At 35.0% G+C, this 26326-nt stretch overlaps 1 protein-coding gene across 1 annotated transcript in view; it reads left to right on the top strand.

The window, feature by feature from the left end:
* LOC109388440 (dystrophin) overlaps positions 1-26326 on the top strand; it is a 1592311-nt gene that overhangs the window by 938535 nt on the left and 627450 nt on the right. Inside the window, exons 32-37 of the mRNA XM_019653146.1 lie at positions 291-464; positions 4326-4481; positions 8429-8599; positions 23599-23778; positions 24086-24214; positions 25934-26104. Of these exons, the coding sequence (XP_019508691.1) occupies positions 291-464; positions 4326-4481; positions 8429-8599; positions 23599-23778; positions 24086-24214; positions 25934-26104 (981 nt within the window). The remainder of the gene's footprint in view (positions 1-290; positions 465-4325; positions 4482-8428; positions 8600-23598; positions 23779-24085; positions 24215-25933; positions 26105-26326) is intronic.

The raw sequence follows: 26326 nt of genomic DNA, 5'->3' as shown, positions 1-26326 counted from the left end.
CTTCAGTGTGATATATAAATGATACAGATGTTTTGGGTTGTGCATTTTAAGGATAAATTGGATTAATAAATTACGTTTTATTTAGTATCATATTAAGAACAGTTGCTGAATTCTTCTCCCAAATGCATGTATTCTTTGTGCTGGACAAATGGGGAAAAAATGATTATTTCAGGTTTTTTTTTAATTCTTGTTTATCTTCAGGAATAAAGGATACTCTATTAACAAAAATATGCCTGATTTTTTTGTGGAAGGCAACATGAAATCAGTGCTTTCTTACCCTGTCATTACAGAAAAAATTGCAAGATGTTTCCATGAAGTTTCGATTATTCCAGAAGCCAGCCAATTTTGAGCAACGTCTACAGGAAAGTAAGATGATCTTAGATGAAGTGAAGATGCACTTGCCTGCATTGGAAACAAAGAGCATCGAACAGGAAGTAGTACAGTCACAGTTAAATCATTGTGTGGTATGTATTTCTGGTGACAAATACACGGCTACTCTTTAACTTTCCTTATAAAAAGTATTGATGATCCCTTTTATAATATAAAACTTGTATTCATATAACTGTAAAATTATACTATATACTACCGTATTTCCCTATGTATAAGACACACCCTTTTTCGAAAAATTTGGGGTCTAAAAACTGGCTGCGTCTTATCCAGTGATTGTAGATTTCAGATGCCATAGATGGAACTGAGGACGAGGCAATATATGAAGACAGTGATTCGTCATCAGACACAAATGAGGACAAGCTAATGGTCAGAGTTCTGACAGTGATGAGGAGTTGTATGAATTTTATGATGAATAAAACTTGAGTTCAATTACTTTATATAATACATTTTTTTTCAAATTTCGGGTCCCAAAATTAAGGTGTGTCTTATACATGGGAGTGTCTTATACCTGGGGAAATACGGTGTATAATTTTAAGATTGCACAGATATATTGAGAAACAAGAATTTTTACTGAAATAATAGCCATTTAATTCCTCTTCGATAGGTTTCTTTTTTGAGTCGATAATTCTCTAAGGATATAAAATGAAGTCACCTCTGTTTAGTTCTTATGGTACTTTGAATATATTTTTAAATGGAAATACTGAGAAGAATTATAGTAAGTCTTCACTTATCGTCATCAATAGGTTCTGCAGCTTTAAGCGAAATGATGTATAACAAAACCACTTTTACCGTAGGCTAACTGGTATAAACTATAGTTAGGTCCCTACAGCACGTCAGCAATGTTCTAATGAAATGACTTTGAACAAAATGACATTATTCGAAGACCTGCTGTTTATTAGTCTGGAAATAGCAACAACAGCAGTAGCTGTAATAATAAAAACCGGTCCAGAATTGAATGCCAGGTAAGCTGAGTGATCTACCCAAGCTACCTCTAATTCTCAAGGCCACAGATTAAATGAAAGAATTTAAAGACAAACAGCTAGTGCAGGGCAAAAGCAAGATTCCAGTGCAGGATCTCTTACTCCAAACCCTAGTCTCTTTAAACACCAGTGCTGGATATATACTAAAATGCCACCACACCACAAAGACAAAATGAAAAGGCAGAGAAAGGATCATTAATTGGTAGTGTAAATCTACACTGGACTTTGGGGTTTTGAGCAATATCCTTTGTTGCAATTATTGGAAATTCACTAGGTCAGATGAGTCCCCTTACAACATAAAGCTAAATTATGGGGGCATCTACTAGAGTAATATATAAGTATTATTATAACTCATTGTGTACTGTGGACTCTTATGGTAGGAGTCACATAAAATAAAAATGCTGAATGTTATTAACATTAAAGGGAAAAACGTTTATCTATTTAGTACTTTAAGTATTGTTTCTACATCTACTTCATAACATCAATGAAAAAGAGATCTTTTAGATGCATTTTAGTCATATCATTATGAATGGGAACATATCTTTTTTTAACAACACTTTTATATTTTTTGTGAAAAATTATGAAGTATTTAATAACATTTCTTCACAATACAGGTTGCATTGTAGTGACCTAATTATTATTAATATTCTCACCCCCAAAAGAAATTTTGAATATAATGATATATAGTTCTTAGCTGATATGAGATGAGTAACGTTAGGCATACATGGGAACATAGGTCATCTTAAATATTGCAAAAAGAATTATAGGCAAAAATGGCCGAAGTACACTGTCCTTGTGACTAAATATATTCGCAATGGGAGAGCCGTTCATTCTCTTCTAGGAACAGGTCTCTAATGGTTCCTCATAAAACTCATCTAGCTAGTAAATATGAGCTGAAAACAATCCTACCTGCACCCAGCTTTGCCTGTGCCCTGACTCAGTGCAGAGGAAACAGCTCAAGGTACTTGCTCAATTTGTTTCTGGTTCTGATTTAAATGTCAGGACCAATCCAAGTAGTCTTTCCATAAGGATATCTTTTCTATCCAACTTTTATATGTTTACAGCACTGAAGATGCCCTACAGCATATACTACGATCATGGACTTTGCTTTCAAGAAATTTTTGTTCTATTCAAAAGTCTTACCAATATATACTCAAATAAATAGAAAGAATATTTTCCTTACTTTGTGATGAATATTTTCTCTATCGAATGACATGATGGTAACGGCTAACAGTAATTCGAGTAAGCTTTCTTCATAAAGGCAAACCATTAATTTTGTATTTTAATTTAAAGAATAAATCATTTGGAGCTATCTCTGATTCCAAAATTCAGAGTTGTTTCTCAGCGTGACAATTAAAACTTTGAATATTTCTAAATACCCAGACATATTTATAGTTTCTTTTTTTGAAGGGAAACACCCTATCTCAGTTTTTAAAATTTTTGTTAAATTTATTGGGGTGACATTAGTTAATAAAATTATATAGGTTTCAGGAGCATTCTTGAAATCTTGCTCCCCAGTATTTGTCATCAGTTTGGCTCAAATAAACTCGTATAAAATTCAAAAAAATTATATAGGTTTCAAATGTACAATTCTATAATACATCATCTATATATTGCATTGTGTGTTCATAAAATGAAATAAAAAATTCCTGGATAGCTCCAAAGGAACTCACAATTACTAATAAAGGAATATTTATATCAATCATCAGAGGGGATTAAGATGGAAATAGATTATGTATATAGCCATCATGAATAAGATAATTGCCCAGCCATTACAACATGTTTTGTTTTAGACATTGATTTTAAACTGAAGAGAGAAAAATCCAATTTTTGTTCTAATTCCAAAAAACAGCAATTACCTACTAGCAACATTATTTCTTAGTACCAGTGAAATAAGTAGTTGTTCAGACTTCACCACTGACCAAATTAAAGCAGCGGTGTGTAATGTAAACTATTATCTATGCTTGTACACATACTTAGATATATATAGGAATGCATGCATTCATATACACATACATGCAAACACACATGTCTTTCCAGGAAAATAACTACAAGGCAAAAGAATTACACTAGTTTCACAAGGATTTCTTATGGCAGTATAGTTTTGTGAAGCAATACATGTGTTCTTTGTAGTTGTGATGTACATTTGTCTGTATTTAATTGATCAGCCCCGTTAAGAAAACAAATTTGTAAATATATGGTGATGGATGGGGAATTGACTCTGGGTGGTGAGCACACAATGTGATATATAGATAATGTATTATAGAATTGTACACCTGAAACCTATGTAACTTTACTAACAATTGTCATCCCAATAAACTTTAATTAAAAAAAATAAATTTGTATAATCTCATTAGTATATTTAAATTTTCCTTCCCTCCTTCTGTATGATTTAATCTATTGAAGTTTTGATCTGGAAAATTAGATAGTTTGTCCCCAGTAAAATGTAAGCACCATGAGAATAATAGTGGACATGTCTATCTTGGCTACCACTGATTCTCCAGTGACTCAAATGTTGTCGGGTATGTAGTAAGTGCTCAATAAATACCTGGTGAATGAATAAATGAATTTCTCCCAACTCACAACTATGATTATCTAACGGTAACATTTAAAATACTGTATACCAACTATAATTAAAAAATAAATAAATCATATAACATTAAAAATGATCTTTATGAACTTAGATTGAAGAACTCAATATATGTACGGTGTACTGTTACTTTAGTAAGAATAATTATAGACTGTACATGTCTGTATGTGTATATATAATTGAAAGAGAAAGTTTAGATCAACAGAAAATGCAAAAGCTAGATATTGATCACAGCTGCAAAACACTGCTCCATTAAAACTGTAAGCATAAAGCAGCAACTAAGGTGATCTCTGCCTTTATTTATTAATAACACTATGTTAGACACTATTGTGTGTTATTATGTTGTATTTTATGTTTTAACTTAGAACTTGTATAAAAGTCTGAGTGAAGTGAAGTCTGAAGTGGAGATGGTGATAAAAACTGGACGTCAAATTGTACAGAAGAAACAAACAGAAAACCCTAAAGAACTTGATGAAAGAATAACAGCTTTGAAATTGCATTATAATGAGCTGGGAGCGAAGGTATGTGCATGCTGAAACCCAAACCATGGGCTACTTCCCACTTTCTTTATAAATTACAAAGCAAGAGGCAGTAATTATGTACCATTAATGTCTTACATAGTCTTAATAATTTTCTCTGAATAGATTAGATACATACATACATATGTACATAGACAGAGATAGATATAGCTCATATACATTTGTTATTAAGAAACAACATTTAATAAATGAGGATCTTCTTCCTGGCTGCATTAAAAAGTATGTAAAGCTTAGGGACATTGTTATTGGTCCATTAGATAGTTAGTTCTAAAAGGGTTTCTTTGTTCTACACTTGCTTTTTTTCATTGCATAAATTTACTTGTGATAACTCCAAGGATTGATAAAGTTTAGAAACTAACGTATCTGCTTGTATTTTGGTATAATGGAGTTGACATGTTCCACACAGGCCACATTAAGTGTAGTAGAGTTGACACATTCCACAGAAATTATTTCCCTGTATGGCAAGCATTGCATCACACACCACATATGACTAATAAGAGGGTATGGATAGCCAGTGAAGTCCTATGGCTCTGTGATTATTTTGATATTTTTGTCCTGATAAGCGTTTAATGACCATTTCCATCTCACTGTTAATCAAAGGTGTTTCCATTTCTCCATTTCCTCTTTCCAAAACTGTGGAATGTCTAGTATCGTTAGCTCACTTCTCTCCAATTGGATATTCGATATAGGTTGAGAGATTTGACGGTTCAAAATAATGATAAATTGTAAAAAGTATTCATAATCGCATTACTTGTCAACATCAAGGACTGACCTGGCCTTTTCTGTGCCATTATTTTACAATGCTTTAAGCTATCAAAAAGATGTTTCGGTGCTCAGCCGAGATTCCAGTGACATTTGTTACTTAGTAATATCGTTACAGCAAAATGAAACATGACTAAGAAAGCATACTTAGCTTTAATAGCGTGAGAGAATACAGGAAAAATGTAGGGTAGAAATTTATTTTGAAATAAAGGGAATATTTATAAGTATCATAAAAAGGCTGTACTGTTCCTTCCCTAAGAAAAAATTGCCTACATTTAAATCTTCTAAGTTCTTCAACAATAGTGGCTTTGTTTAATAAAATCAAAAGAAACAAAGGTTATCTTAATATATTATTCTTTTTATATAAAAGGACAAACCCTTCTATTTTAATCATCTTCAGAATTTATATGCTTATACTTGCTCAATTCAATATATGTTACCTTTTTATATTAGTTCAGGTTGCCATAACAAAATGTCATAGACTAGGTGATAAATAGCTGATAAACACAAAAAGGTATTTATCACAGTTCTGGAGGCTGGGAAGTTCAAGATCAAGTCTAGTGAGGACTTACTTCCTAGCTTGCAGACTGCTGCCTTCTTACTGTGTTTTCACCTGGTGGGGAGAGAGAGGGAGGGAGAGGGAGCGAGGGAGGGAGAAAGAGAGAGAGAGATCTTTTTCTAAGTTGGCCACAGTCCTATCAGATTAGGGTTTCACCTTGTGATCTCTTTTAACCTTAATTACTTCCTAAAGACCTATGTCCAGATACAGTTACATTGCAGGTTTGGGGTTCAACATATTCAATTTGGGGGGATACAATTCAGCCCATACCACTTTTCTTGTGGAATAAAATTGTATTACCGGTAGTTCGTTTAATATCATCAACTTAGCTTAATTATTCAATGAATAAAAATCAAAGAGTTTCTTATATCTAAATCCATTTCATTTTATTGGAAGATATTACACATAGCACTTTAGCTGTAATAATACTTACAGTTCCTTATGTGGCTTCTGTATGCTTTTATTTTTATGGAAATAAACATAAATAGGAATATTCACCTCAGCCTTAAATACTCATACTCAAAGCCTCAATACTGATGTCAGTCTCACATTTTTACATGTTCAGGAAACAATGACTGTTGACCCATTCTGCTGCAGGTGGCGCTCTTTTAAATGCATACCTTCTCCACAGACGCACAAAAGTGTAAAACTCCATTTTCCTTAAGATGGCAGTGTCTCCTGTTTTATTAAATCTTTAGCTGGATATAAACAAAACAGAATAAATAAAAATCAATAATGCATTAGCTCTGGGAAGATAGAATTCCTTTGAAATATTGAATCTAGAACTCTTTTCTACCAATAGTGCGTAGAAATAATAACTATGCATAGAAACACACCATAAGGTATAATTTTTTCTCCCACACATGAATAAAATCCTTATAGTCAGAAGGGCAGATGCTTTTACTTCCCTGAAGGGAAAACTAGAAGGGAAAATCTGTAAAAAAAAAAATGAACTTGAAGCTTCAGCAACTAAACATTTTTAAAATTTACACACACCTCTGTTAAAGAAAGTAATAAATTTTGTTGAGTGTTTGGAATTCATATCAAAGTTTCAGGGTGTTTGTTTTGATTGTAGCATTTTAAATTCTTTAAAAATATTTTCACTTATAGAAAACACACACACACACACGAAACAGATTCTGGGCTTTCTGTGTTTTTATTCAACCAACCAACCAACCCACACACTTACAAAATGTAGGCACACCTGGAAAGGTGGTGTAGAAATATAAATTTGTTCATTTTTTGTATGAAAATTGGGAAAAATTTGATTTTGAGAGTCTTATTTTTATTTTATTTTTAATTTTTCAAATACAGTTGACATTCAACATTATATTTCAGGTATATAGCATAGTGGTTACACACTTGTATAATTACACAGTGATCCCCCTGGTTAGTCTAGTACCCACCTGCACTATACATAGTTATTACCATATTATTGACTATATTCACTATACTGTACTTTACATCCCTGTGACTATTTTGTAATTGCCAACTTATACTCCTTAATCCCTTCACCTTTTCCACCCAGCTACCTAACAACCTCCTGTCTGGCAACCATCAGTTTGTTCTTTGTATCTGAGTTTTTTCTTTGTTTGTTTATTTTGTTTTATTAAAATTCTACATATAAGTAAATTATATGGCCTTTGTCTTTCTCTGTCTGACTTATTTCACTTAGCATAATACCCTCTAGGTCTATCCATGTTGTCGCAAATGGTAAGATTTAATTTTTTTTATGGCCGGGTAATATTCCATTGTATAAATGTACCACTTCTTCTTTATCCAATTGTCTATTGATGGGCACTTAAGTTGCTTCCATATCTTGGCTATTGTGAATAGTGCTGCAGTGAACATAGTGCTACAGGGTGCATCCATCTTTTCAAATTAGTGTTTTGGATTTCTTCAGATTAACAGAGGGTCTTAGTTTAAAACACTGAGAACTGGAACACATCAAGTCATAATTTTCTGTATTAATGAGAATGAAGATTGTATTTTGGAATTAATCTTTTTTGCCCCCATTTGATGGCAAAGGATGTTTAAGGAAGAAGTAACCTATTCTTTGTCTGTTTTTGTGCAAAAATATTATAAGACACTTTACAGATGCAGTGATGACATTGACCATTCTAAGCATTATACAAATACTTTGGCCTCTCGAGAGACATAATATTCTTTTCTCATTTTGATTCCTTACCTGCAAGAGCAGGTATGTATAGAGGATTTGTATATAGAGGATTGTAAACCTTCTTCCCCATCTTTTGATTGATGATGAAATGTTTTCTAAAAGAAACGTGTCATATTTTCAGTTTGACTTACATCATTCTATGAATTTAAAAGAAATTTGTCCATGAATTATTTACATTAAAGAAAATCATTATAGCTTTTCTTTCTACCTGATAGAGGACACTCTTTTTTGGAGAAAGGGTGTCATCTTTTCTAGATTGTGTTTATTCACTGCTAAGATTCAGAATATTGATTTTTCTAAAATCTTTTTTAAAAAGAGAAAGGTTATTTTTAAAATGACAGAAATATGAAAGTTCCAATTAAGTGGCTATAGCTAAAGCTGAATTGAAAAAAAATAAACCAAATTACATTTTATTATCATTCTGTTCAGGTAACAGAAAGAAAGCAACAGTTGGAAAAATGCTTGAAATTGTCCCGTAAGATGCGAAAGGAAATGAATGCCTTGACAGAATGGCTGGCAGCCACAGATATGGAATTGACAAAGAGATCAGGAGTTGAAGGAATGCCTAGTAATTTGGATTCTGAAGTTGCTTGGGGAAAGGTAAAACCTATATCACTGAAGGTGATTTTTAACATGCATGAAAACATACAGTAATATAATTTTATAAGGAACTATTCATGTGCAACAATAAGAGAATTATAAATATTATCTTGTTTCCTTTTCCTTTTCTGAAACTTCATCAGTAATCTCACTGTATATTTCAGGATCATGATAAAACCAATGGGAAGCATTAGTAGGCATCTCCCCGAAGCTTGTTTAGAATTAGGTCTAATTCTCATTCCGACAAAGTCCTTCAAAAATACATACATCATGAATCATGAAGTCGGTCCAGAGATGAGCTTCTATGTTCCCCAGTTTGCCTAAGACAGTCACCCCAATGAACTTTAATTAAAAAAAAGATATTTCATGAATAAATTAATAACTTAAAAAAAAGAAAAGACAGACGGCCCAGATGGACCGTACAACCATGAAGAGGGCAAGGTTACTGAGACTGCAAACATTTGGTCTGGACAGGACCAGCAAGATCAGCAGATTGCCGATGTTACAATAATAAAAAAAAACTATCTCAGGGGGTCTGTGCAGCTGCTGTCATTTCCATCACTACCGAAGAGCACAGAGTTTCCTTCCATCCTCAGCTGATAAATTCTTGCTGTTTCTCTGACAGCCAATCAGACATTATTGCTCCCTAAATTTAAGGTCAAGGCACTCATAGCTTAATATTTTCTTTCCAGTTGATTCCTTACTTGATTACATGGCAGTGTGTTGATATTAAATAAATAACTGATACTAATGCTGTGCTTTCACCTTAAAATTTGCTGAACAATTGGGGATTTAGAAAAAAAATAAATCATACCACACCCTACCCCATTGGTGGTTTTTTTTTTCAATTAACTAACACTTGCCTGGGTTAACTAGATGTTTAAGAGTGATGTGCTTTGTTTTTAATTCAACAAGGCTCTCTAGATTATCCGAATTTGGAAAATTTTAATTGTATTATGTAAAAACTTAGAATCATACAATGAAACCAGAACTGATAACTGATTTTCTATATGCAGATAACAGAGTACAAGTAGATATAAGATTTTGTTATATAAGGGTTTTTTTAATAAATAGTGGTGAATTTCTTCCCATTCTGAATAGATTTACTGTTAGAGATAAGATATTGAATTGCATTTATTACTTTAGGACTACATATATTGTGAGACTATTAGAGCAGCGAGTACAGGGCACAGGCTTGAAATTATATTGGCCTTATTTTTTTTCCCTTGTCACCCAAACAAATATTATATTTTCTATGTGATGATTTAGTTTAAACTGATGATAACCGTATATTTAGGGACAAGGCTGGGCTGCTGTAAGAAATAAGCCAAAAATACCATGGCTGCAAGAAAAAAGAGGTTTATTCCTATCTCATGGAAGTTCTGGGTAGGGGACAATAACTTTTTTTTTAAAACTTTATTGGGGAGCAGTGTGCCTTTCCCAGGACCCATCAGCTCCAAGTTAAATTGTTGTCCTTCCATCTTAGTTGTGGATAGCGCAGCTCAGCTCCAAGTGCACTCACCATTTTCAATCTAGTTGCAGGGGGCACAGCCCACCATCCCATGTGGGAGTTGAATCGGCGACCTGGTTGTTATGAGCATGTGTTCTAACCAACTGAGCCATCTGGCTGCTCCGGAAGTAACTTTTCTTCATGAAATTCTTCCAAGGTGTAGGTCCCTTTCACTGCATTGTTCTGCAGTCCTCTGGGTATTATTTGTATCCTCACGGTAAAACTTGCTCACCAACACTACCACTCCTCCATCCCAGCCCACAAAAGAAAGGAAGAAGAGGAGATGGAGGACAACTAGCTCTCCCTGAAAGATGTATTATGAAAGCTCCATGCATTATTTCTGCTCATATTCAGTTTGCCAGAATGTAGTCACATGATCACATCTAGCCTTCAGGGAGGGTAGCAGAAAACTGGGTGGCCAGTGTATCCTGTAAAACTGATGAATGGATCTTGTACAAAAATGAAGAAAGAGGAGCACCCGGTTGGCTCAAGTGGTTAGAGCGCAGTGCTCATAACAAGGATGCTAGTTCAATCCCCACATGGGCCACTGAGCTGCGCCCTCCACAACTTGATTGAAACAACTACTTGACTTGGAGCTGATGGGTCCTGGAAAAACACACTGTTCCCCAATAAAATAAAATTTAAAAAAATAATAATAAAATGAAGAAAGAGAATGCATTCCTGGAGGACAGACATCAGTTTTGGCCAGAGCAGTATCACCCTTGCCTTTTACATCATAAGGTAAAGGCAGAGGAAGGTCTGTGTGACCTGTCTTTCTCTTTATGAAGACATGACTGATGGCAGTTTCCACCATAAGTACTCATAAACAAACAAATCAGCCCAGAAAAGACTTACGCTCTATGAAAGTATGAATTATAGTGAAACACGCGTAGGGAGAGAGTTAATGACTGTTGAGGATTCATGAAATCAATCCAGGCTTCATTCTCAGCCATCCTCCCTTTACTACCATGAACAATATCTTCAATTATTCATTTCCAATTGAATGGGTGTATTAGTTTGCTAGGTGTGCTGTAACAAAGCACCACAGACTGGGTGGCTTCAGCAACAGAAATTAATTTTCTCAGAGTTCTGGAGGTTGGAAACCAGAGGTAAAGGCTTCAGCAGGGCTGGCTTCTTCTGAGGCCTCTCCCTTTGGCTTGTAAAGAGCTGTCTTCTCATGTTTGAATTTGATCTTCCTCTGTCCAAATTTCTCTTCGTAGAAGAACGCCATTCATATTGGCTTAGGACCCACCTGAGGGATCTTATTTTAACTTAATTATCTCTTTAAGCACCCTACCTCCAAATATGGTCACATGCTGAGGTATTGGGGTTAAGACTTCAAAATGTAGTTTTGGGGAGCACAGTTCAGCCCGTAACAAGGAACCATGTCAAAAAACAGGACTTTCCCCTCACATGAAAGTTGAGGGGACACAATTCAGCTCATAACAGTGGGATAGCTTTATAAATATAACGTAGAATGCTAACATAATGGTAAAAGGAGTAGAGCTAGATGTGAAGGGAATGTGAGAAATTCTGACTGCAATTTAACCTTTTCACTGTGTTTATTGATTTCAAGTTTGTTCTCCAAACGGTGTCAAAAATCCACAGAAAATAATTACAGTATTTATATTTTTAAGTAACTGCAGTTAAGGTGCTACATTTTATTAAAAGAAATGATTAAAGTATAAAAATGTCCTATTGTTACTCATTCTTGAAAAACAAAAATATAGAAAAATGTGCATCTGCTTTCCTCAACTTCCTTTCTGGAACACTGAGCTCGTGGGCTAAAGTGGAACGCCGCAGTCAGCGGCATGGAAATATCCTTCAACTATAGATGAATGTCACAGCGAAAATGTTAAAACTGACTGAGGTGAAACGATACAAGTGTGCCACATATGAACTGCAAATTCCAGAATCCCCATAAGGTCATAGAATAAGTCACCTAAGGAGATATTTTTTCATTAGCCTCACCATGACATTAAAATATCACAAGATATGAACTTGGCAAAGATTTCTAGATTATCCTTGTCATATTAGAAGGCTTGAGTGGTCTGGAGATGTATCTTCTTATTGAGTCTTTCTGGAAAGTATTTTATATAAAACCAAGGGGCAATACTGATTTGAGACTCACTAGGAAAAAACATATAGAAAACTGGCATTTCTTTTCTTTACTTATGTAATAGTTTCTCTCTCTTTCTGGATCGTTTGAAATACTAAGCTGTTAATGATATACTCTAAAATCCCTTAGTGGTCAAAGAAAAGCATACACATTTGCATGTAAATTACATCATTTTTAAATAAACTCATTTTCAAGGTGCTGCAGCTTTTTCAAAAATCACAATTATGTAATAAAACCATGTGAGCTATAGATCTAGAGCAGGGACATTTGTGATAATGATTCTAATTTTTTTAAATGAAAAAAATCAAACTCTCATACATGAAACCCCATGGCTCTTTGCATTACCGTTTCATATGCTTTCTTGGTAGATAGAGAACTTGACTCAAAATGTTAGTTTCATCTGCCAATTCAAAGAATATTTGTCAAATGCTTTTCAAAATAAATTGAGTATTCATTTAAATGCAATACATTAAAGGTATTTGCCAATCATTCCAAGTATTTTTGACTTGGAGAAAATTTGAATAGAGTCAATTTATTTTTAAACTGTTTCACTTATTTGTACTGAATTTCTCTCAGCTCTCTTGATCTAAGACCATTATATTATTTAAATATGAAAATATTTGAATGTCAAGATAAAACTATTCTTATACATAAAATTGAGTTACTAATGAAATGTTTATTTGACTGTGAGTTTATCCAAACAGAGCACACTTTCAAATATGTTGACTACAATGAAATCTTTTTCAGTCTTATTTTTACTATATTAAATTATACTTATTATATATCTAATTCCAGGAAAAAAATTGTTTAGGGTGGTTTAAAGAGATACATATGATTCAACTGTTAAAGATAAATTAGAAAAGTAGAGAAAAGGAAAATTACACTAGGGAAATAATAGACAATTTGCACATAAATGCACTCACAGTATCACATGAATAGTGGACTATGCAGGGAAGTATAAAACCTCAAAATTTGGCACCAAGCTTCCTATCAGACAAAACCAAAAAGTGACTGAAAGTGACTATCTGTTTTTATTGTGGTAACAACAGTTAACATGAGATATACCCACTTAAAAATGTTTAAAATGTATAATACTGTGTTGTTAACTGTAGACACAATGCTATACAACAGATCTCTAGAATTTATTTTGCGTAACTGAAGCAGAAGAAATATAGTTATGAGATTCAGTGTCCAAATCATCAAAACAATCATTACCGTGTGTTCAATGTACTAATTCTATGTAAGCCTATCTTGAACTTAGATACAGAAGAAAAAATTAGAGGGGTGATAAGTGAGACAGCAACTTGATTAACATTCTTATGATAAACATAATGAAAAGGTTTCTGTTGCCATTTTTCTATCAGCATGCCTCCATGCAGGAATGTTGCCATGAGCCTGACCCTGGACTTCTGCTGTGTCTTCCTCATGAATGAGAGTCAGGAGTTGGGCACTGCAGGATTCTTGCTATAGGCCAGGGGTGCTGTAGAAGTGGGCTTTCCGAAATAAAATCTCTCATCTAAGTTTTTCTCCTCAACATTCTAGTCACATGTTCAAAACCACAGATGTCAGAATTCAGCTCTTCCAAAAGATACTGAGTGGTTCATGACAGGACTCCAGGTATTTAGGGCTGCCATATACCTGCTGAGGACTATACGCCCAAGAATCTCTTAGGTATTCCACATCAGGTTTTTAGTGATCTCGCAAGGGAAAGGAATGAAGAACTTCCGGAAGCAGCTAGGATGGTGGCAAGATCGGTTAGCTAGAGGCACAGCCGGAGGCAAGAAAACGATATTCTGTCAGCTCCCACTATATGACCATGCTTCTAGATGGCAGTTAGAGGGGACAAAAATGAATACATCTAGAAGTTAGTCCAAAGTTTTGAAAAAGTGAAAGAAAAAAATTAAAACAACAGGAATCAGACATTTTAGAATAATAATAACAGAAATGAGATAAAAGTTTAATAGTGGGAGCTAAAAAACTTAAACTATTAATGCCAGTTTGAAATTCCTAAAGCCCAGTAGCCCTTTCACTGTATTTGTAAATTCAAATAATCTGCCTCTATCAGAGTAGTGATAAAAGGGAAACAAAATATTAATATTCTAAAAGAATGCATCAATCCTAGCTGCATGGTCTGGACAGCAGAGATGCTGTAAGGGAACCATAACTGTGACGTTTGTCACATAAATGATCAGACATCCTACCCCATCATACCTTACAAATATCTGTTAATGGAGTTTGCCAGGTTGAAATCAGAAACTCTGATGTCTGTAGAGCAGAGGCACAGACAGCTATAGCAGGTGATAAATGCACACAGGATTTTTATTTTATTGCATATTCTGCACTTCACATTTAGCCATTGTGTATGTTATTCTCATTGTGGATGATAAATATCTTTTTGCTCCTTTGAAGATTTCATTTACTCCTAATTTAGTGTCAGTACTCAAAAACTCAAAGCCAGTTAAATAATTCAGCTACGTTAAAGCCCTTTAATATCCACAGTGCTATCTAAACATTAAAATGGTCAAATATAATTCCCTACTAAAGTTTGAGGGAAGTGGAAAAACTAGGGGAGGTCACCATCTGAGGGGTTTGTGTCCCAGCACGGCCCGAGATCCCTGAGTTGATAGGCTCACCCCTATCCTCTTGGACGAGTAAATAGGCATTAATGATTTCACTTGCCAGGGAGACAAAGAACGTGTCTTGTTTTGTTCCCAGTGTTTCCCATACACATAACGTAGTATCTGACACATAGGTCATGCTCAGTAAATATCCACTCAATGAGATGAATCACACTTTAAGAGATAAAAATTAAAACATAATTACAAAGCAAGCATTTCTTGAGAGAGGAGAAAAATAATGATGTGCCATTAAAATTATGGTAAGCTTTAGAACAAATGGAGACATGAACAATCATGTGATCAAATGCTCCCATTTTGTAGATGAAAAAGGAAAAGTTCTATACAGAGCAAATCTACAGCTTGACTCCAATACTATCTCTGAATTCAGTGGCTTTTATTCACTGTAATTATTGTTAGAAATCTTATTTTCTAGTCATTTTAAGGTAATCTAACTTCTAAGTAGCAAAAAGGTATTTATCATCCACAATGAGCATAACATACACAACGGCTAAATGTAAAGCACAGTATATGTAATAAAATGAAAATCCTGTGTGTATTTATCACCTGCTATAGTCTGTAGTCAATTGCCACTGCTGTAATTTTAGATTTTCAGCACTACTTGTTAATCTCTTAAAATCACCCTGATTAATTGGATATTAGTAAATTCTGAATATCCCATGACTGGCCACAATTGTTTAGTATATGCATTGAGCACAAAAAATATAATCTGTAGGAAAGTAAATATTTATGTGATTAAGTAGGAGTTTATATATCCAATGACCATTATATTTGGAAAATATAAGTTTCGACAAAGTTTAATCTATGTGATTTTTCTGATTTAACCTCTCACAGATTTTATTTACTCCTAATTTGGTTTCAGTCATCAAAAACTCAAAGCCAGTTAAATAATTCAGCTACATTAAAGCCCTTTGATATCCACAGTGGTATCTAAAAAATTTAAATGGTCAAATATAATTGACTGGAAAAAGAATTTTGGTCCTATAATACTTGAAAACCATCAGCTTTTTGGATAGCTTATATCTGCTGGTTTTCATAAATTGACCAATAGATTTTTTAACAGCAATCCTGAGATACCAAGAGTTGCCTGAGAGAATCACACACACACAGAAATGCTGAATTGAGTGTGTTAAATAATGCAAAATAATTGATGTCTAGCCACTTACGTAACAAGTCATTGTGATCATCCCATTTATTTCAGGGATGGATTTGTATCATATTCAACATTAGGAAGAACAATTGTAAGTTTCCTCAGTTGTCCTTCTGTTGTCACTTCAGTCCTAAAACATAATGACAATCACCCAGTCAAATCTTGTGACAGAATGTATCATTCTGTTTTGCCAGTGATTCTGGGCATTGGCTGCACGTTGAAGTTACCCGGGGAACTTTAAAAGACCACCAGTACTTGGGGGCCAACCCAAAGATTCTGATTGAATTAGTCTCACTGTGGCCCATGTCTCTAATATTCAGCAAAGTTTGAAAACCACTCCATGATGCAATACAAGCATTCTTAAAAGATCTCCATTCAGTTCAGCCAACCATGTCCTATATTTTTTGAAACAGTCACCTTTCACAGTTTAAAGAAATCTGGCCTCTGGTCCTAGATTATCTGGATAATTGCCTCAACTCATCTCATCACTCCTCTTTGCCATAAAAGCATGAGAACTATTACTTATTTCTAAAGTCTGTTACACTATCATTCCCATGAAAAATTACATATCTTTTTTTAAAGAGAGCACAGTAATTTATCTGTGAAGTGAAATAACACTAGCAGATCATTAACTTGGTACAATGAATGCATCAAGCAGCTGTTACTTAGAAAATAGAACATCTGTTAAATGCCATCGGAGTCACTAGTCACTGTCATTATAGTTATAGCTCTAATTTCTGTTCTGCACATTCTGCTTTCATACAATTCTTCTTTAATAGACAATACGTTATTAATAAAAAGTCAGTACACATTGCTATAAAATCCACTAGTTAATGTTTTATGTTCTTTGTGAATTTATCATTATATTATTCCGTCACATTAGCCTAATAATAAAATATGTTCTAAACCTCGAGCCATGACAAGAGTAATGTAGGAACCTGAAAAAACAATTAATATCATATTTTATCACATTAAGACATATTGTATGATGCACCATTAATTTAATTACAACTGTTGTAGATCACAAAAAACACCACCACCTTACACGTAAATATAAATTATGTTTTATCTCAGTTTCAGAAAGCTTAAAATGTGACAGATCCACATCTTAAAATTGCAGTAATGTGGTAATTTGTTTATTATTCCCCATGAATATATTTTATAGCTAAAGGTGAAAGAACTCTGCCATTCTTGATGACCAGAAATGGTATATTTTTGCAGACTGACTGAAGGGGAATTCACTGGGGTTGGGACCTTTTTTGTTTATTTTATTTTTATGTGTGTAGTCACCTTTTTAAAATTTTTATTCAATTTATGGCATGACATTGGTTAGTAATATTACATAGGTTTCAGGTGTACAATTCTGTAATACATCATCTATATATCACATTGAGTGTTCACCACCCAGAGTCAGTTCTTCTTCCATCACCATACATTTGACTTCCTTTAACTTCGTCTACCACCTTCCTCCCCCTTACCCTCTGGGGAACCTTTTTAAAATACTCTAGTGAATATATTAGTTAACCCTTCATCTGTATTAGCGGCAACTTGCACAAGAAATCAAGAAAGGGCTAAAATAAGTAGGAATTTAGTGATATGCTAGTAAATGGGGAATATATGCAGAAACGGTGTTATGGCACGTTTGACTAAATGTGGGGTTGAGTAAAGACAGAATATATGGTAGAGAAAACACTTAAGGGATTTAAAAAAGAGGGAAGTTGGAATAACAGGAAATCAGATAGGGAAGTTACCTTAAGACCCTAAATCCCTGGAAATTACAGGAAAACTTGTGGAAGGCATTGGACCCCAAAAATGTGAAATGGGTGGGAGAGAGTATCCAGCCCAAGTGGGTTGTTTCTTCTCTCCTGTTGGGAAAAACAAGCACACAGAAACAAAAACAAAACTGTGGATAGGTTCCTATGGGACCAGATGATTAATCCAACACTTTTTTACTATTTTACATTTAAATAAAGTTAGTGAAAACGTTTTCACCACATGGTGATATCCACAGAGACCAGCAGAACAGGTTTTCCCAACCTGCTACCTCATTGATGAAGTGAGATGATGAACTGATGGCTGAATTCTGAACCTCAAGTGATTTAACTTATAGATATGAGGAGTGAATCACAATCTGTTTTCCATCCTTCCCATGAACACCTCGGTATCTTTGTTAGGAGAAATGAACCTATGCTACCTATTTTTTTAAAAGGACATTGGAGTAGCATTTAAAACATTGCTGTGGCCAGGAAGAAGTAGACAGCAAAACCGTTTCTTTGAAATCATGGAAGTTGGTATTTGATATTTTGAACATTTATTTTGGAGCTATCAAATGTTATAAATGAAAGATATGGAAAATAAAGAAAAAGTGTGTCAGATTTTATGGCAATTTACATTTAAGTTGAGTTCTACTCTTAGTGGACATGTTTCTCTTTTTTTATTAAAATGTATTGGGGTGCCAATGGTTAGTAAAATTACATAGGTTTCAGGTGTACAATTCTGTAACACATCATCTGTATATCACATTGTGTGTTCACCACCCAGAGTCAGTTCTCCTTCCATTACCATGTTTTTCTATGTCATAAAAACCCTGTGTCAAGTATATAGTACATATTATATATAGTGGTGTTGTTGAAACTCCTGAAATTGGATTTATGACCATGTCATAGGTCAAAATAAAACTGAGTGTGCATAATTTTGCTTCTTATTCAGCCTTAAAATCAACGCTAGAGGCTGTCACATTACTGCGTGTTTGACAAAGATAAAGGAGCTGAGTTACAACTTACTCAATGCAATCGTTGAATTGGAACTTGCCCATTTAGAACGGTAGACCTTCCAGTGCCCTCTCCACCCCTCACCCCACAAGGCTGCAGAAGAAGGCATGTGTGCTGAGGATTGAATGCCTTTTAAGAGGAGGAAGTGTATTTTCAATTCTTTCTCCCCATCTCACCAGCCCCAGAAATCACGCTACCTCCCTTAGTGAGGAATGAGTAAGGGCACAGAGAGCATGGCCACAGCGGTGGTTCTGGGTAGTTCAATCCAGTAATTCAGTTCTCAATACATATGCATGTGTAGGCGTTCTGTTCTCGCAAAATACTTGAACGAGGGGAAATGGCTCCTTGACATCATAAAATGTCAGTTTTTAGTTTCCAATAAGTAGCCCGTATTCCCCTTTCTGTGGCTTTTGATTCCAGCCTTCATACTCTAATCATTTTGTGCTTTGTCTTTCCTCAATCCAAACCATCCAATTCTTTATGGTAAACTCCAGTTTCAGGTATCACCTCTCTTTGGAAGCTGTTCATGTTTATCCCAGCCATCTTTTTCCAAAAATTATGTATTTCTAATATATCACATTTGATTGCATTTCAACTTTTCTCTGCAGCTGCACTGTAGGTAAGCTTAGAGCAGGGCATGCAAAGACGGTCCCCTTCCTTATCTCTGGCAGTAAATGGCACCGTACAGAGTGGGTACCGAGCACCTGATGAACAACGACTAATTGGAATTTAAGTTCTACAGACAGCAAGAACAGCATACTATTTCAGGGCTAAAATTTGCAAGTCACATCTTTAATTAAAATACTTTTGTGGGGAAATATTAAAAATCCATGAAATGAGCAGAATATCTTTCTTTTATTTTCATTAAAGTTTATTGGGGTGCCAATGGTTAGTAAAGTTACATAGGTTTCAAGAGTACAATTCTGTAACACATCATCTAGATATCACATTGCGTGTTCACCACCCAGAGTCAGTTTTCCTTCCATCACCATATGTTTGACCCCCTTTACCCACTTCTAACACCCCCTCCCCCCTTACTCTCTGGTAACCACTAAACTGTTGTCTGTGTCTGAGTGTTTGTTTGTTTGTCTTGTTCCTTTGTTATTTTCTGTTTTATATCCCACATATCAGTGAAATCATATGGTTCTCAACTTTTTCTGTCTGACGTATTTCACTTACCATGATAATCTCAAGACCCATCCATTTTTATGCAAATTGCACTATTTCATCTTTTCTTATGACAGAATAGTATTCCATTGTGTGTGTATATATATATATATATATATATATATATATATAACATCTTCTTTATCCAATCATCTATTGAAGGACACTTTGGATGTTTCCATATCTTGGCCACCATAAATAAAGCTGCAGTGAACATCAAGGCACATATATCTTTACAGATAAATGTTTTCAGATTTTTGGGGGTATATACCCAAGAGAGGGATTGCTGGGTCACATGGTAATTCTATTCTTAATTGCTCAACATCACTAATCATCAGACAAATGCAAATGAAATCCACAATGAGATATCACCTCATACTGGTTAGAATGGCTATTATTAATAAGACAAATAATAACAAGTGTTGGAGAGGCAATGGATTAAAAGGAACCCTCATGTATTGTTGGTGGGAATGCAGATTGGTGCAGCTGCTATGGAAGGCAGTGTGAAGTTTCCTCAAAAAATTAAGAATAGAATTACCACAATATCTTTCTTAACCAAAAATAGCATTTATATAACTGATTGAATACTTGTTTATTCTTGAATACCACAAGTAAAGGTTCAAATCTAGGTCTTTTTACAGTCCAAGTGTAAATTTTCTCATGAATCACTTTTGGCCGTTGTAGTTATAAACCACCATGATGGCCACTGTTTGTTGTTGTTGTTTGTTTGTTTGTTTGTTTCTAGCTCATATTTATGGTGGTGATATCTTTGACCTGTTTGAGTGTCATCTTATAATATTGAGGAACCTTAAATGATACCAGAAATTAGCCCATACTTCCTGTTTTATTGTACTCACTAAGTGCATGAGGACTCATTGGACATTAAATATTTGCTCTTGAAAATTAGCTAGAGAATTTTGGCAGATATTTAGTGCACAGTAGTTATTTGTGACCCATGAACTATTTGCTGCAGTATTTCCTAAATTCAAAACTGCTTCAATGTCTTCTGGGATTTGGAAATTTCCATTGCCTTTAATTACATTGCCTGGCATGGAAAAGGCATATGTCTATGTATACAACATCTTTTTATATCAAAGCTAAAACATAGTGTCATCTTTATGAAGATATTTTAAGAGATAATTAGTGATCCAAGTATAAATTAAGATTCAACTTTGTGTGGTGTTGCCTTTGCAAATAAATCAACTCTAGTGACAAGCCACTAGTCTGAAATGTAGGAAGTTGGGTATGCTTATTTGCATATATTTCCATATCTTTGGCAAGTCATGCTCGGATATGTTTTATAAGGATAGGGACTTTGTTTCTCTATCATTTTATCCTTAGTGCTTAGAACAATGGCTGTCATGTATGGTTGTGAAGGTTGTACTCTGCAAGGTGGTGCAGATAAAGGGAGTGAAAGGCCTGAAATTTAGCCCATGAGCACTCATAAGTCAAACTCCAGAGGGGCTGTTTTCATCCAAAGGATGGACTGCTCATATTTTTCATTAAGTGGAATCACCCATGTCCCTGCTACAATAGTGACACACTTAGTAGGAGATCAGTAACACTTATGATTGAAACATGAAGGAATTCTTTCCATGAGTTGCTAAGCTCAACCATGTGCAACAGACGACATGTACATTGCAAATACCTCTCTGTGTGGTAGCTGATAAGCTCATTTGGCATTAATTACTTGAAATTCAGATTTTTTGTAGTGAAAAAGAAAAAACACAAATATAAAAGAATATCTTACCCTCTTCTACCATGGTGATGGAAGGAGAACTGTCTCCGGGTAGTGAACACACAATGTACAATATGATATCTAGATGATGTAGACCAGAATTGTACACTTGAAACCTATGTAATTTTACTAATAATTGTCACCCCAATAAATTTTGATTTAAAAAAAGAAAATCTTAGAATTGGAGAAACAGTGATTGTCTCTTGTATAGAAATTATTTTATACAGTCTTTTTACCTCATTTATTCCCCCTGCTTATTTTATATCAAAGGTCAAAACAAAATATATATATCATGATTGCAAGTGGACCAGAACCTGGTGTGGATGCAAAAGACAGCTGCAAAAACTATTTAGTTATACAGTAAAACCTTGGATTGCGAGTAACGTGGCTTGCAAGTGTTCCACAAGATGAGCAAATATTTCTAATACATTTTAATGTGGTAAATGAGTGATGTCTTGCAATATGAGTAGTTTGTTTCTGGAATGAATTATGCTCGCAAACCAAGGTATTACTGTATTTTAAAGATAGGAAAGACACCTTGGAAGCATCTAGGAGTAGGACATGAGGTATATACTGGCCTCAGAGCGTCTCTCTCTCCTTGTCTTGGACCACCTCTGTTACTCTCTCTGCACATTTCATTTAGACCTCTTTGCAAGTGGGCTCCCACTACTTTCTTCTTATGGCTCCTCCCAGTGATTTTGTCTGACTGTGGCTTTGGCTTGCTGTGGTGACCACATCAGTTACCACTTCCAAATGACTTCTCAGTGGGTGGGTTATCAGAGTCTCCGTATCTGTCAGTTCAACTTCTTGAGAGAGGGTTTGTTTGGCTCTGGCTTACCTCCCCATGAATGTCCAACAGCTCTATGAGGGTGCAGTTGGGATTGGGGGCAGAGGCAAGGGAGTGCAAGATGGTCACGTGGTCAGCATGACATGTCATTAGGAAGAGACTGTAGGTAGAGCTGACAGTAAACATTTGTACTGGGGTCACTTTTTCCATCAACTCTCTACATAATTTCTAATATTAAATATGCTTGTTTCTATGTTTAATAAATCAAATCTGAGGAAGTGGCAGTGCTCTCTGAGGTGGATTTTAATATGACCTCTTTACTTTTGTTGCCCTCTAACTGGAATGAAGCATTTTTTTCAATTATGAATGGGAGCTACAAACCCCAGTAATATCAGCAGTTCCTATGACTTTACCAACAGTTGAAATGACACAAATATTTATATCACATTCTAGTCATTGTAAGACTTCAAAACACCAGTTATGCTCATTCACTACTTTAATCCTACTTAAAGATCTGATGCTAGATCATTGTAGTTACATGTGTTAGGAGAGATAACATGTATTAGTATCTCACAAATTTGAGAACTATATTTTGTATATTGTATTTCAGTACAACTGGTTTCATTTAAAATATGGTGGATTTAATTTTATACTTTTAAAAACTTTATTATGAGAAAATGTCCTTAATTTTGACCAGATGCCAAATAGATTTGTGGCACCAAAAAGCTAAAAATTTCTGCTGTAGAAATAAGGAGTATCATCATTGCTGAATTTTCTGAAAGCAGTTGCTTATTTTATGGATGAGTTTTCCAAAGTCTGACTTTAGTCAATGCGTTTACAAATTAACTAAATATAAATATGTTTGGATGGACAATATGTATGTTTATCTATTAAATATGTACAATCATAAACAAATATGAAATCAGTTATGTTTATATATACATGTATATTTATATATACCCCATAAGGAAACTACAAATGTATGTGGTGTGATTTTCATCATTCATAGAGACATAGTTGAAGGTTTCATCTTACGACAGTAATGACACACATTTCAAAAGCATTAAATCTTAAGAATACCATATATCACTTGAACCTCAAATGCTGTCCTGTATTCACAGGCTACTCAGAAGGAGATTGAAAAACAGAAGGTTCACCTAAAGAGTGTCACGGAGCTAGGAGAGGCCTTGAAGATGGTTTTGGGCAAGAAGGAAATCTTGGTGGAAGATAAACTGAGTCTTCTGAATAGTAACTGGATAGCTGTCACTTCCCGAGCAGAAGAGTGGTTAAACCTTTTGTTGGTAAGAGAAGAGGCTGGAAGATTTTCAACTCCTCTCCATCATGTGAAAGAAAATGCATAAGCATTCAATAATAATAATTTTTTGTGTTTGTAAATTCCTCGACTCTACATAAATGCTGAATCTTAATTTACTCTCTATATTTGAGTATATTTTCCATGTTTGTGCTTTATCTCATATGGAGATCACCCCTAAAAGTAATTTGAATGATACTGAGTTTTTGTCTTTTAAAACTGTAGAAAGTAGAACACATTTTTAAAGGCTATTATCTAACCAGTAATACGTCACGGTATGTCTCTGTAAAATTAAGGAATACCAGAAACACATGGAAACCTTTGACCAGAATGTGGATCACATCACAAACTGGATCATTCATGCTGATGCACTTTTGGATGAATCTGAGAAAAAGAAACCCCAGCAAAAAGAAGACATGCTTAAGGTAGCAAATAAAATATTACGAAAAGTAATATTCAAACTGCGCAACAGTTATGTCAATCATGTTTGTCGTAAAAAATACCAAGGACTTCTTAATAAGACTGAAAAATTCTGCCTCTCTTTCTTTTTCCCTCCATTCCTTCCTTCCTTCCTTCCTTCCTCTCTCCCTCCCTCCTTCCCTCCTTTCCTCTGCTTTTTTAATTCAAATGGGAGTTAATGACTTTGATGAGTTCTGTCATCTGGATGTCTGTCCATGTCCACCTTTCAGCTAATTATTGGGTTGTAAGAAAAGTCATGAGGTATTTTTTCTATGTTTTTCATTGCAAAAATTCGTCATGACTTTTCAGACAATCCAATACATGCAACCAACTTAAACTCTGATGAGCAAGGGATTTCAGGATTTATTTTGGTGTCATCTTGCAAATTCCTACTCTTTTTAATAATAGCAGTACGTTCTTATATCTAACACAAAGATCATTCTCCTGGCATCATTCACAGTCTATCTGATTACATAATGTGAAATCCAGTCTTCTGGATATTTTGCCTACGCAGTGCCCAAATCTTAGTAATCAGTAACAATCCTGAGCTTATATAAAGCTGATTTTTTAAATTTTAACTGTATATAATGTAAACTAGGCTTTTTGTTCTTTTTTTGTGTCTGAAACCAATTATTAGGGCATCCTAAGGCATCTTTTTCAACGGAAAGGCAACTTAATCCTTACTTTTAAAAAATGACTCCTATAAAGGGTATGAGTGGTATAATGTGCAAATAGTATATCTTACTGATGCTGTATTATCTCTATTTGATGCCATCTTTATCAATTAAATAGGAAGAGTTGAATTTTACCAAATCTCATTTAAATTAATGATTCCTTATTGTGTTGTGCTGAAATTTTCAATAATTTTGTTTGACTAGAGGGTTTCTATTTAAAGAACAATGAACATTTATAGTTTTTGTCTATACAATTCATTTGTTTCTTTTTATGCAGTTGATATTTTCCAAGGATTACAAGTTTTAAGGAAAATCTATAAATGTATTTCAGGCTATGCCCCCAAAACATATTTACCCTATTGTCTCTACCTTACGTTGCTCACCCTTTGCCCTTGATGTGTAGTTAAGGAATGTTATATAATGGTGCTATTACTTCAAGGTCCTTGGAATAATAGGGACTGAGCTATTTTACTTGCAGTCTCTCCAACCCGTGGTGTCAGGCAGAACCTTCTACAATCCCTCTGTCTGTGGCACAGAATGTGTTAGAAAATCCATGCCTCCACCCCCCACCCATGGCATTCAACATGATGAACAAAAGGAAATGCAAAACGACCAGGAAGGAATAGAAAATTGTTCTTCAGCTACCTTCCTTCTTGTGCATATATTAAGGTCACTCCACAGCTATGAAATTTAGTCAAAATAATGTAAAATAAGACTAAGTATAAAATATTATGACTGTTGCATGTGACACAGAGAAGTCAGGAAACCATCCCGTGTCCTTCCTCAGACTAAGTAGATACTTTAAATAAACACAGAAGCAACTTAAGGAAGGACAGCCAACTGGTCTCCTGAGGTCACACATATTCTTACTCCACCATTTTATGGAAGTTGGCATTTCCCCTCCCTCTATATTCCTCCGCATGTGCTCTCTCTCTCTCTTGCTCTCTCGCTCTCTTGCAACTTCCATTTAATTACTAACTTCGAGCCCTGTCTCTTGCTCACGGAATGTAGCGTCTAAAGGCTGAAATGAATGACATGCGCCCAAAGGTGGACTCCACGCGTGACCAAGCAGCAAACTTGATGGCAAACCGCGGCGAGCACTGCAGGAAAGTAGTAGAGCCCAAAATCTCAGAGCTCAACCATCGATTTGCAGCCATTTCTCACAGAATTAAGACTGGAAAGGTAGGAAGACCTGCTCCAAGGTGGAAACTAGTGATAAATGGTCTCTTGCGAAGGTTGCGCAGTTCTCTGAAGGGGGCACACAACCCCCACAGCAAGGTTTCCAAAAGGAAAATGAAGGCCGAAATGTATTTAAGGAAATTTTACCACTGAATCTCATGGGAGATGTCTCTCTCTCTCTCTCTCTCTCTCTCTCTCTCTCTCTCTCTCTCTCTCTCTCTCTCT

The sequence above is a fragment of the Hipposideros armiger genome, unplaced genomic scaffold, assembly GCF_001890085.2.
Source record: "Hipposideros armiger isolate ML-2016 unplaced genomic scaffold, ASM189008v1 scaffold_197, whole genome shotgun sequence".
NCBI classification, from domain to species: domain Eukaryota; kingdom Metazoa; phylum Chordata; class Mammalia; order Chiroptera; family Hipposideridae; genus Hipposideros; species Hipposideros armiger.
Note: the sequence above shows the minus strand (reverse complement) of the source record. Positions and strands in the feature narration are given on the sequence as shown.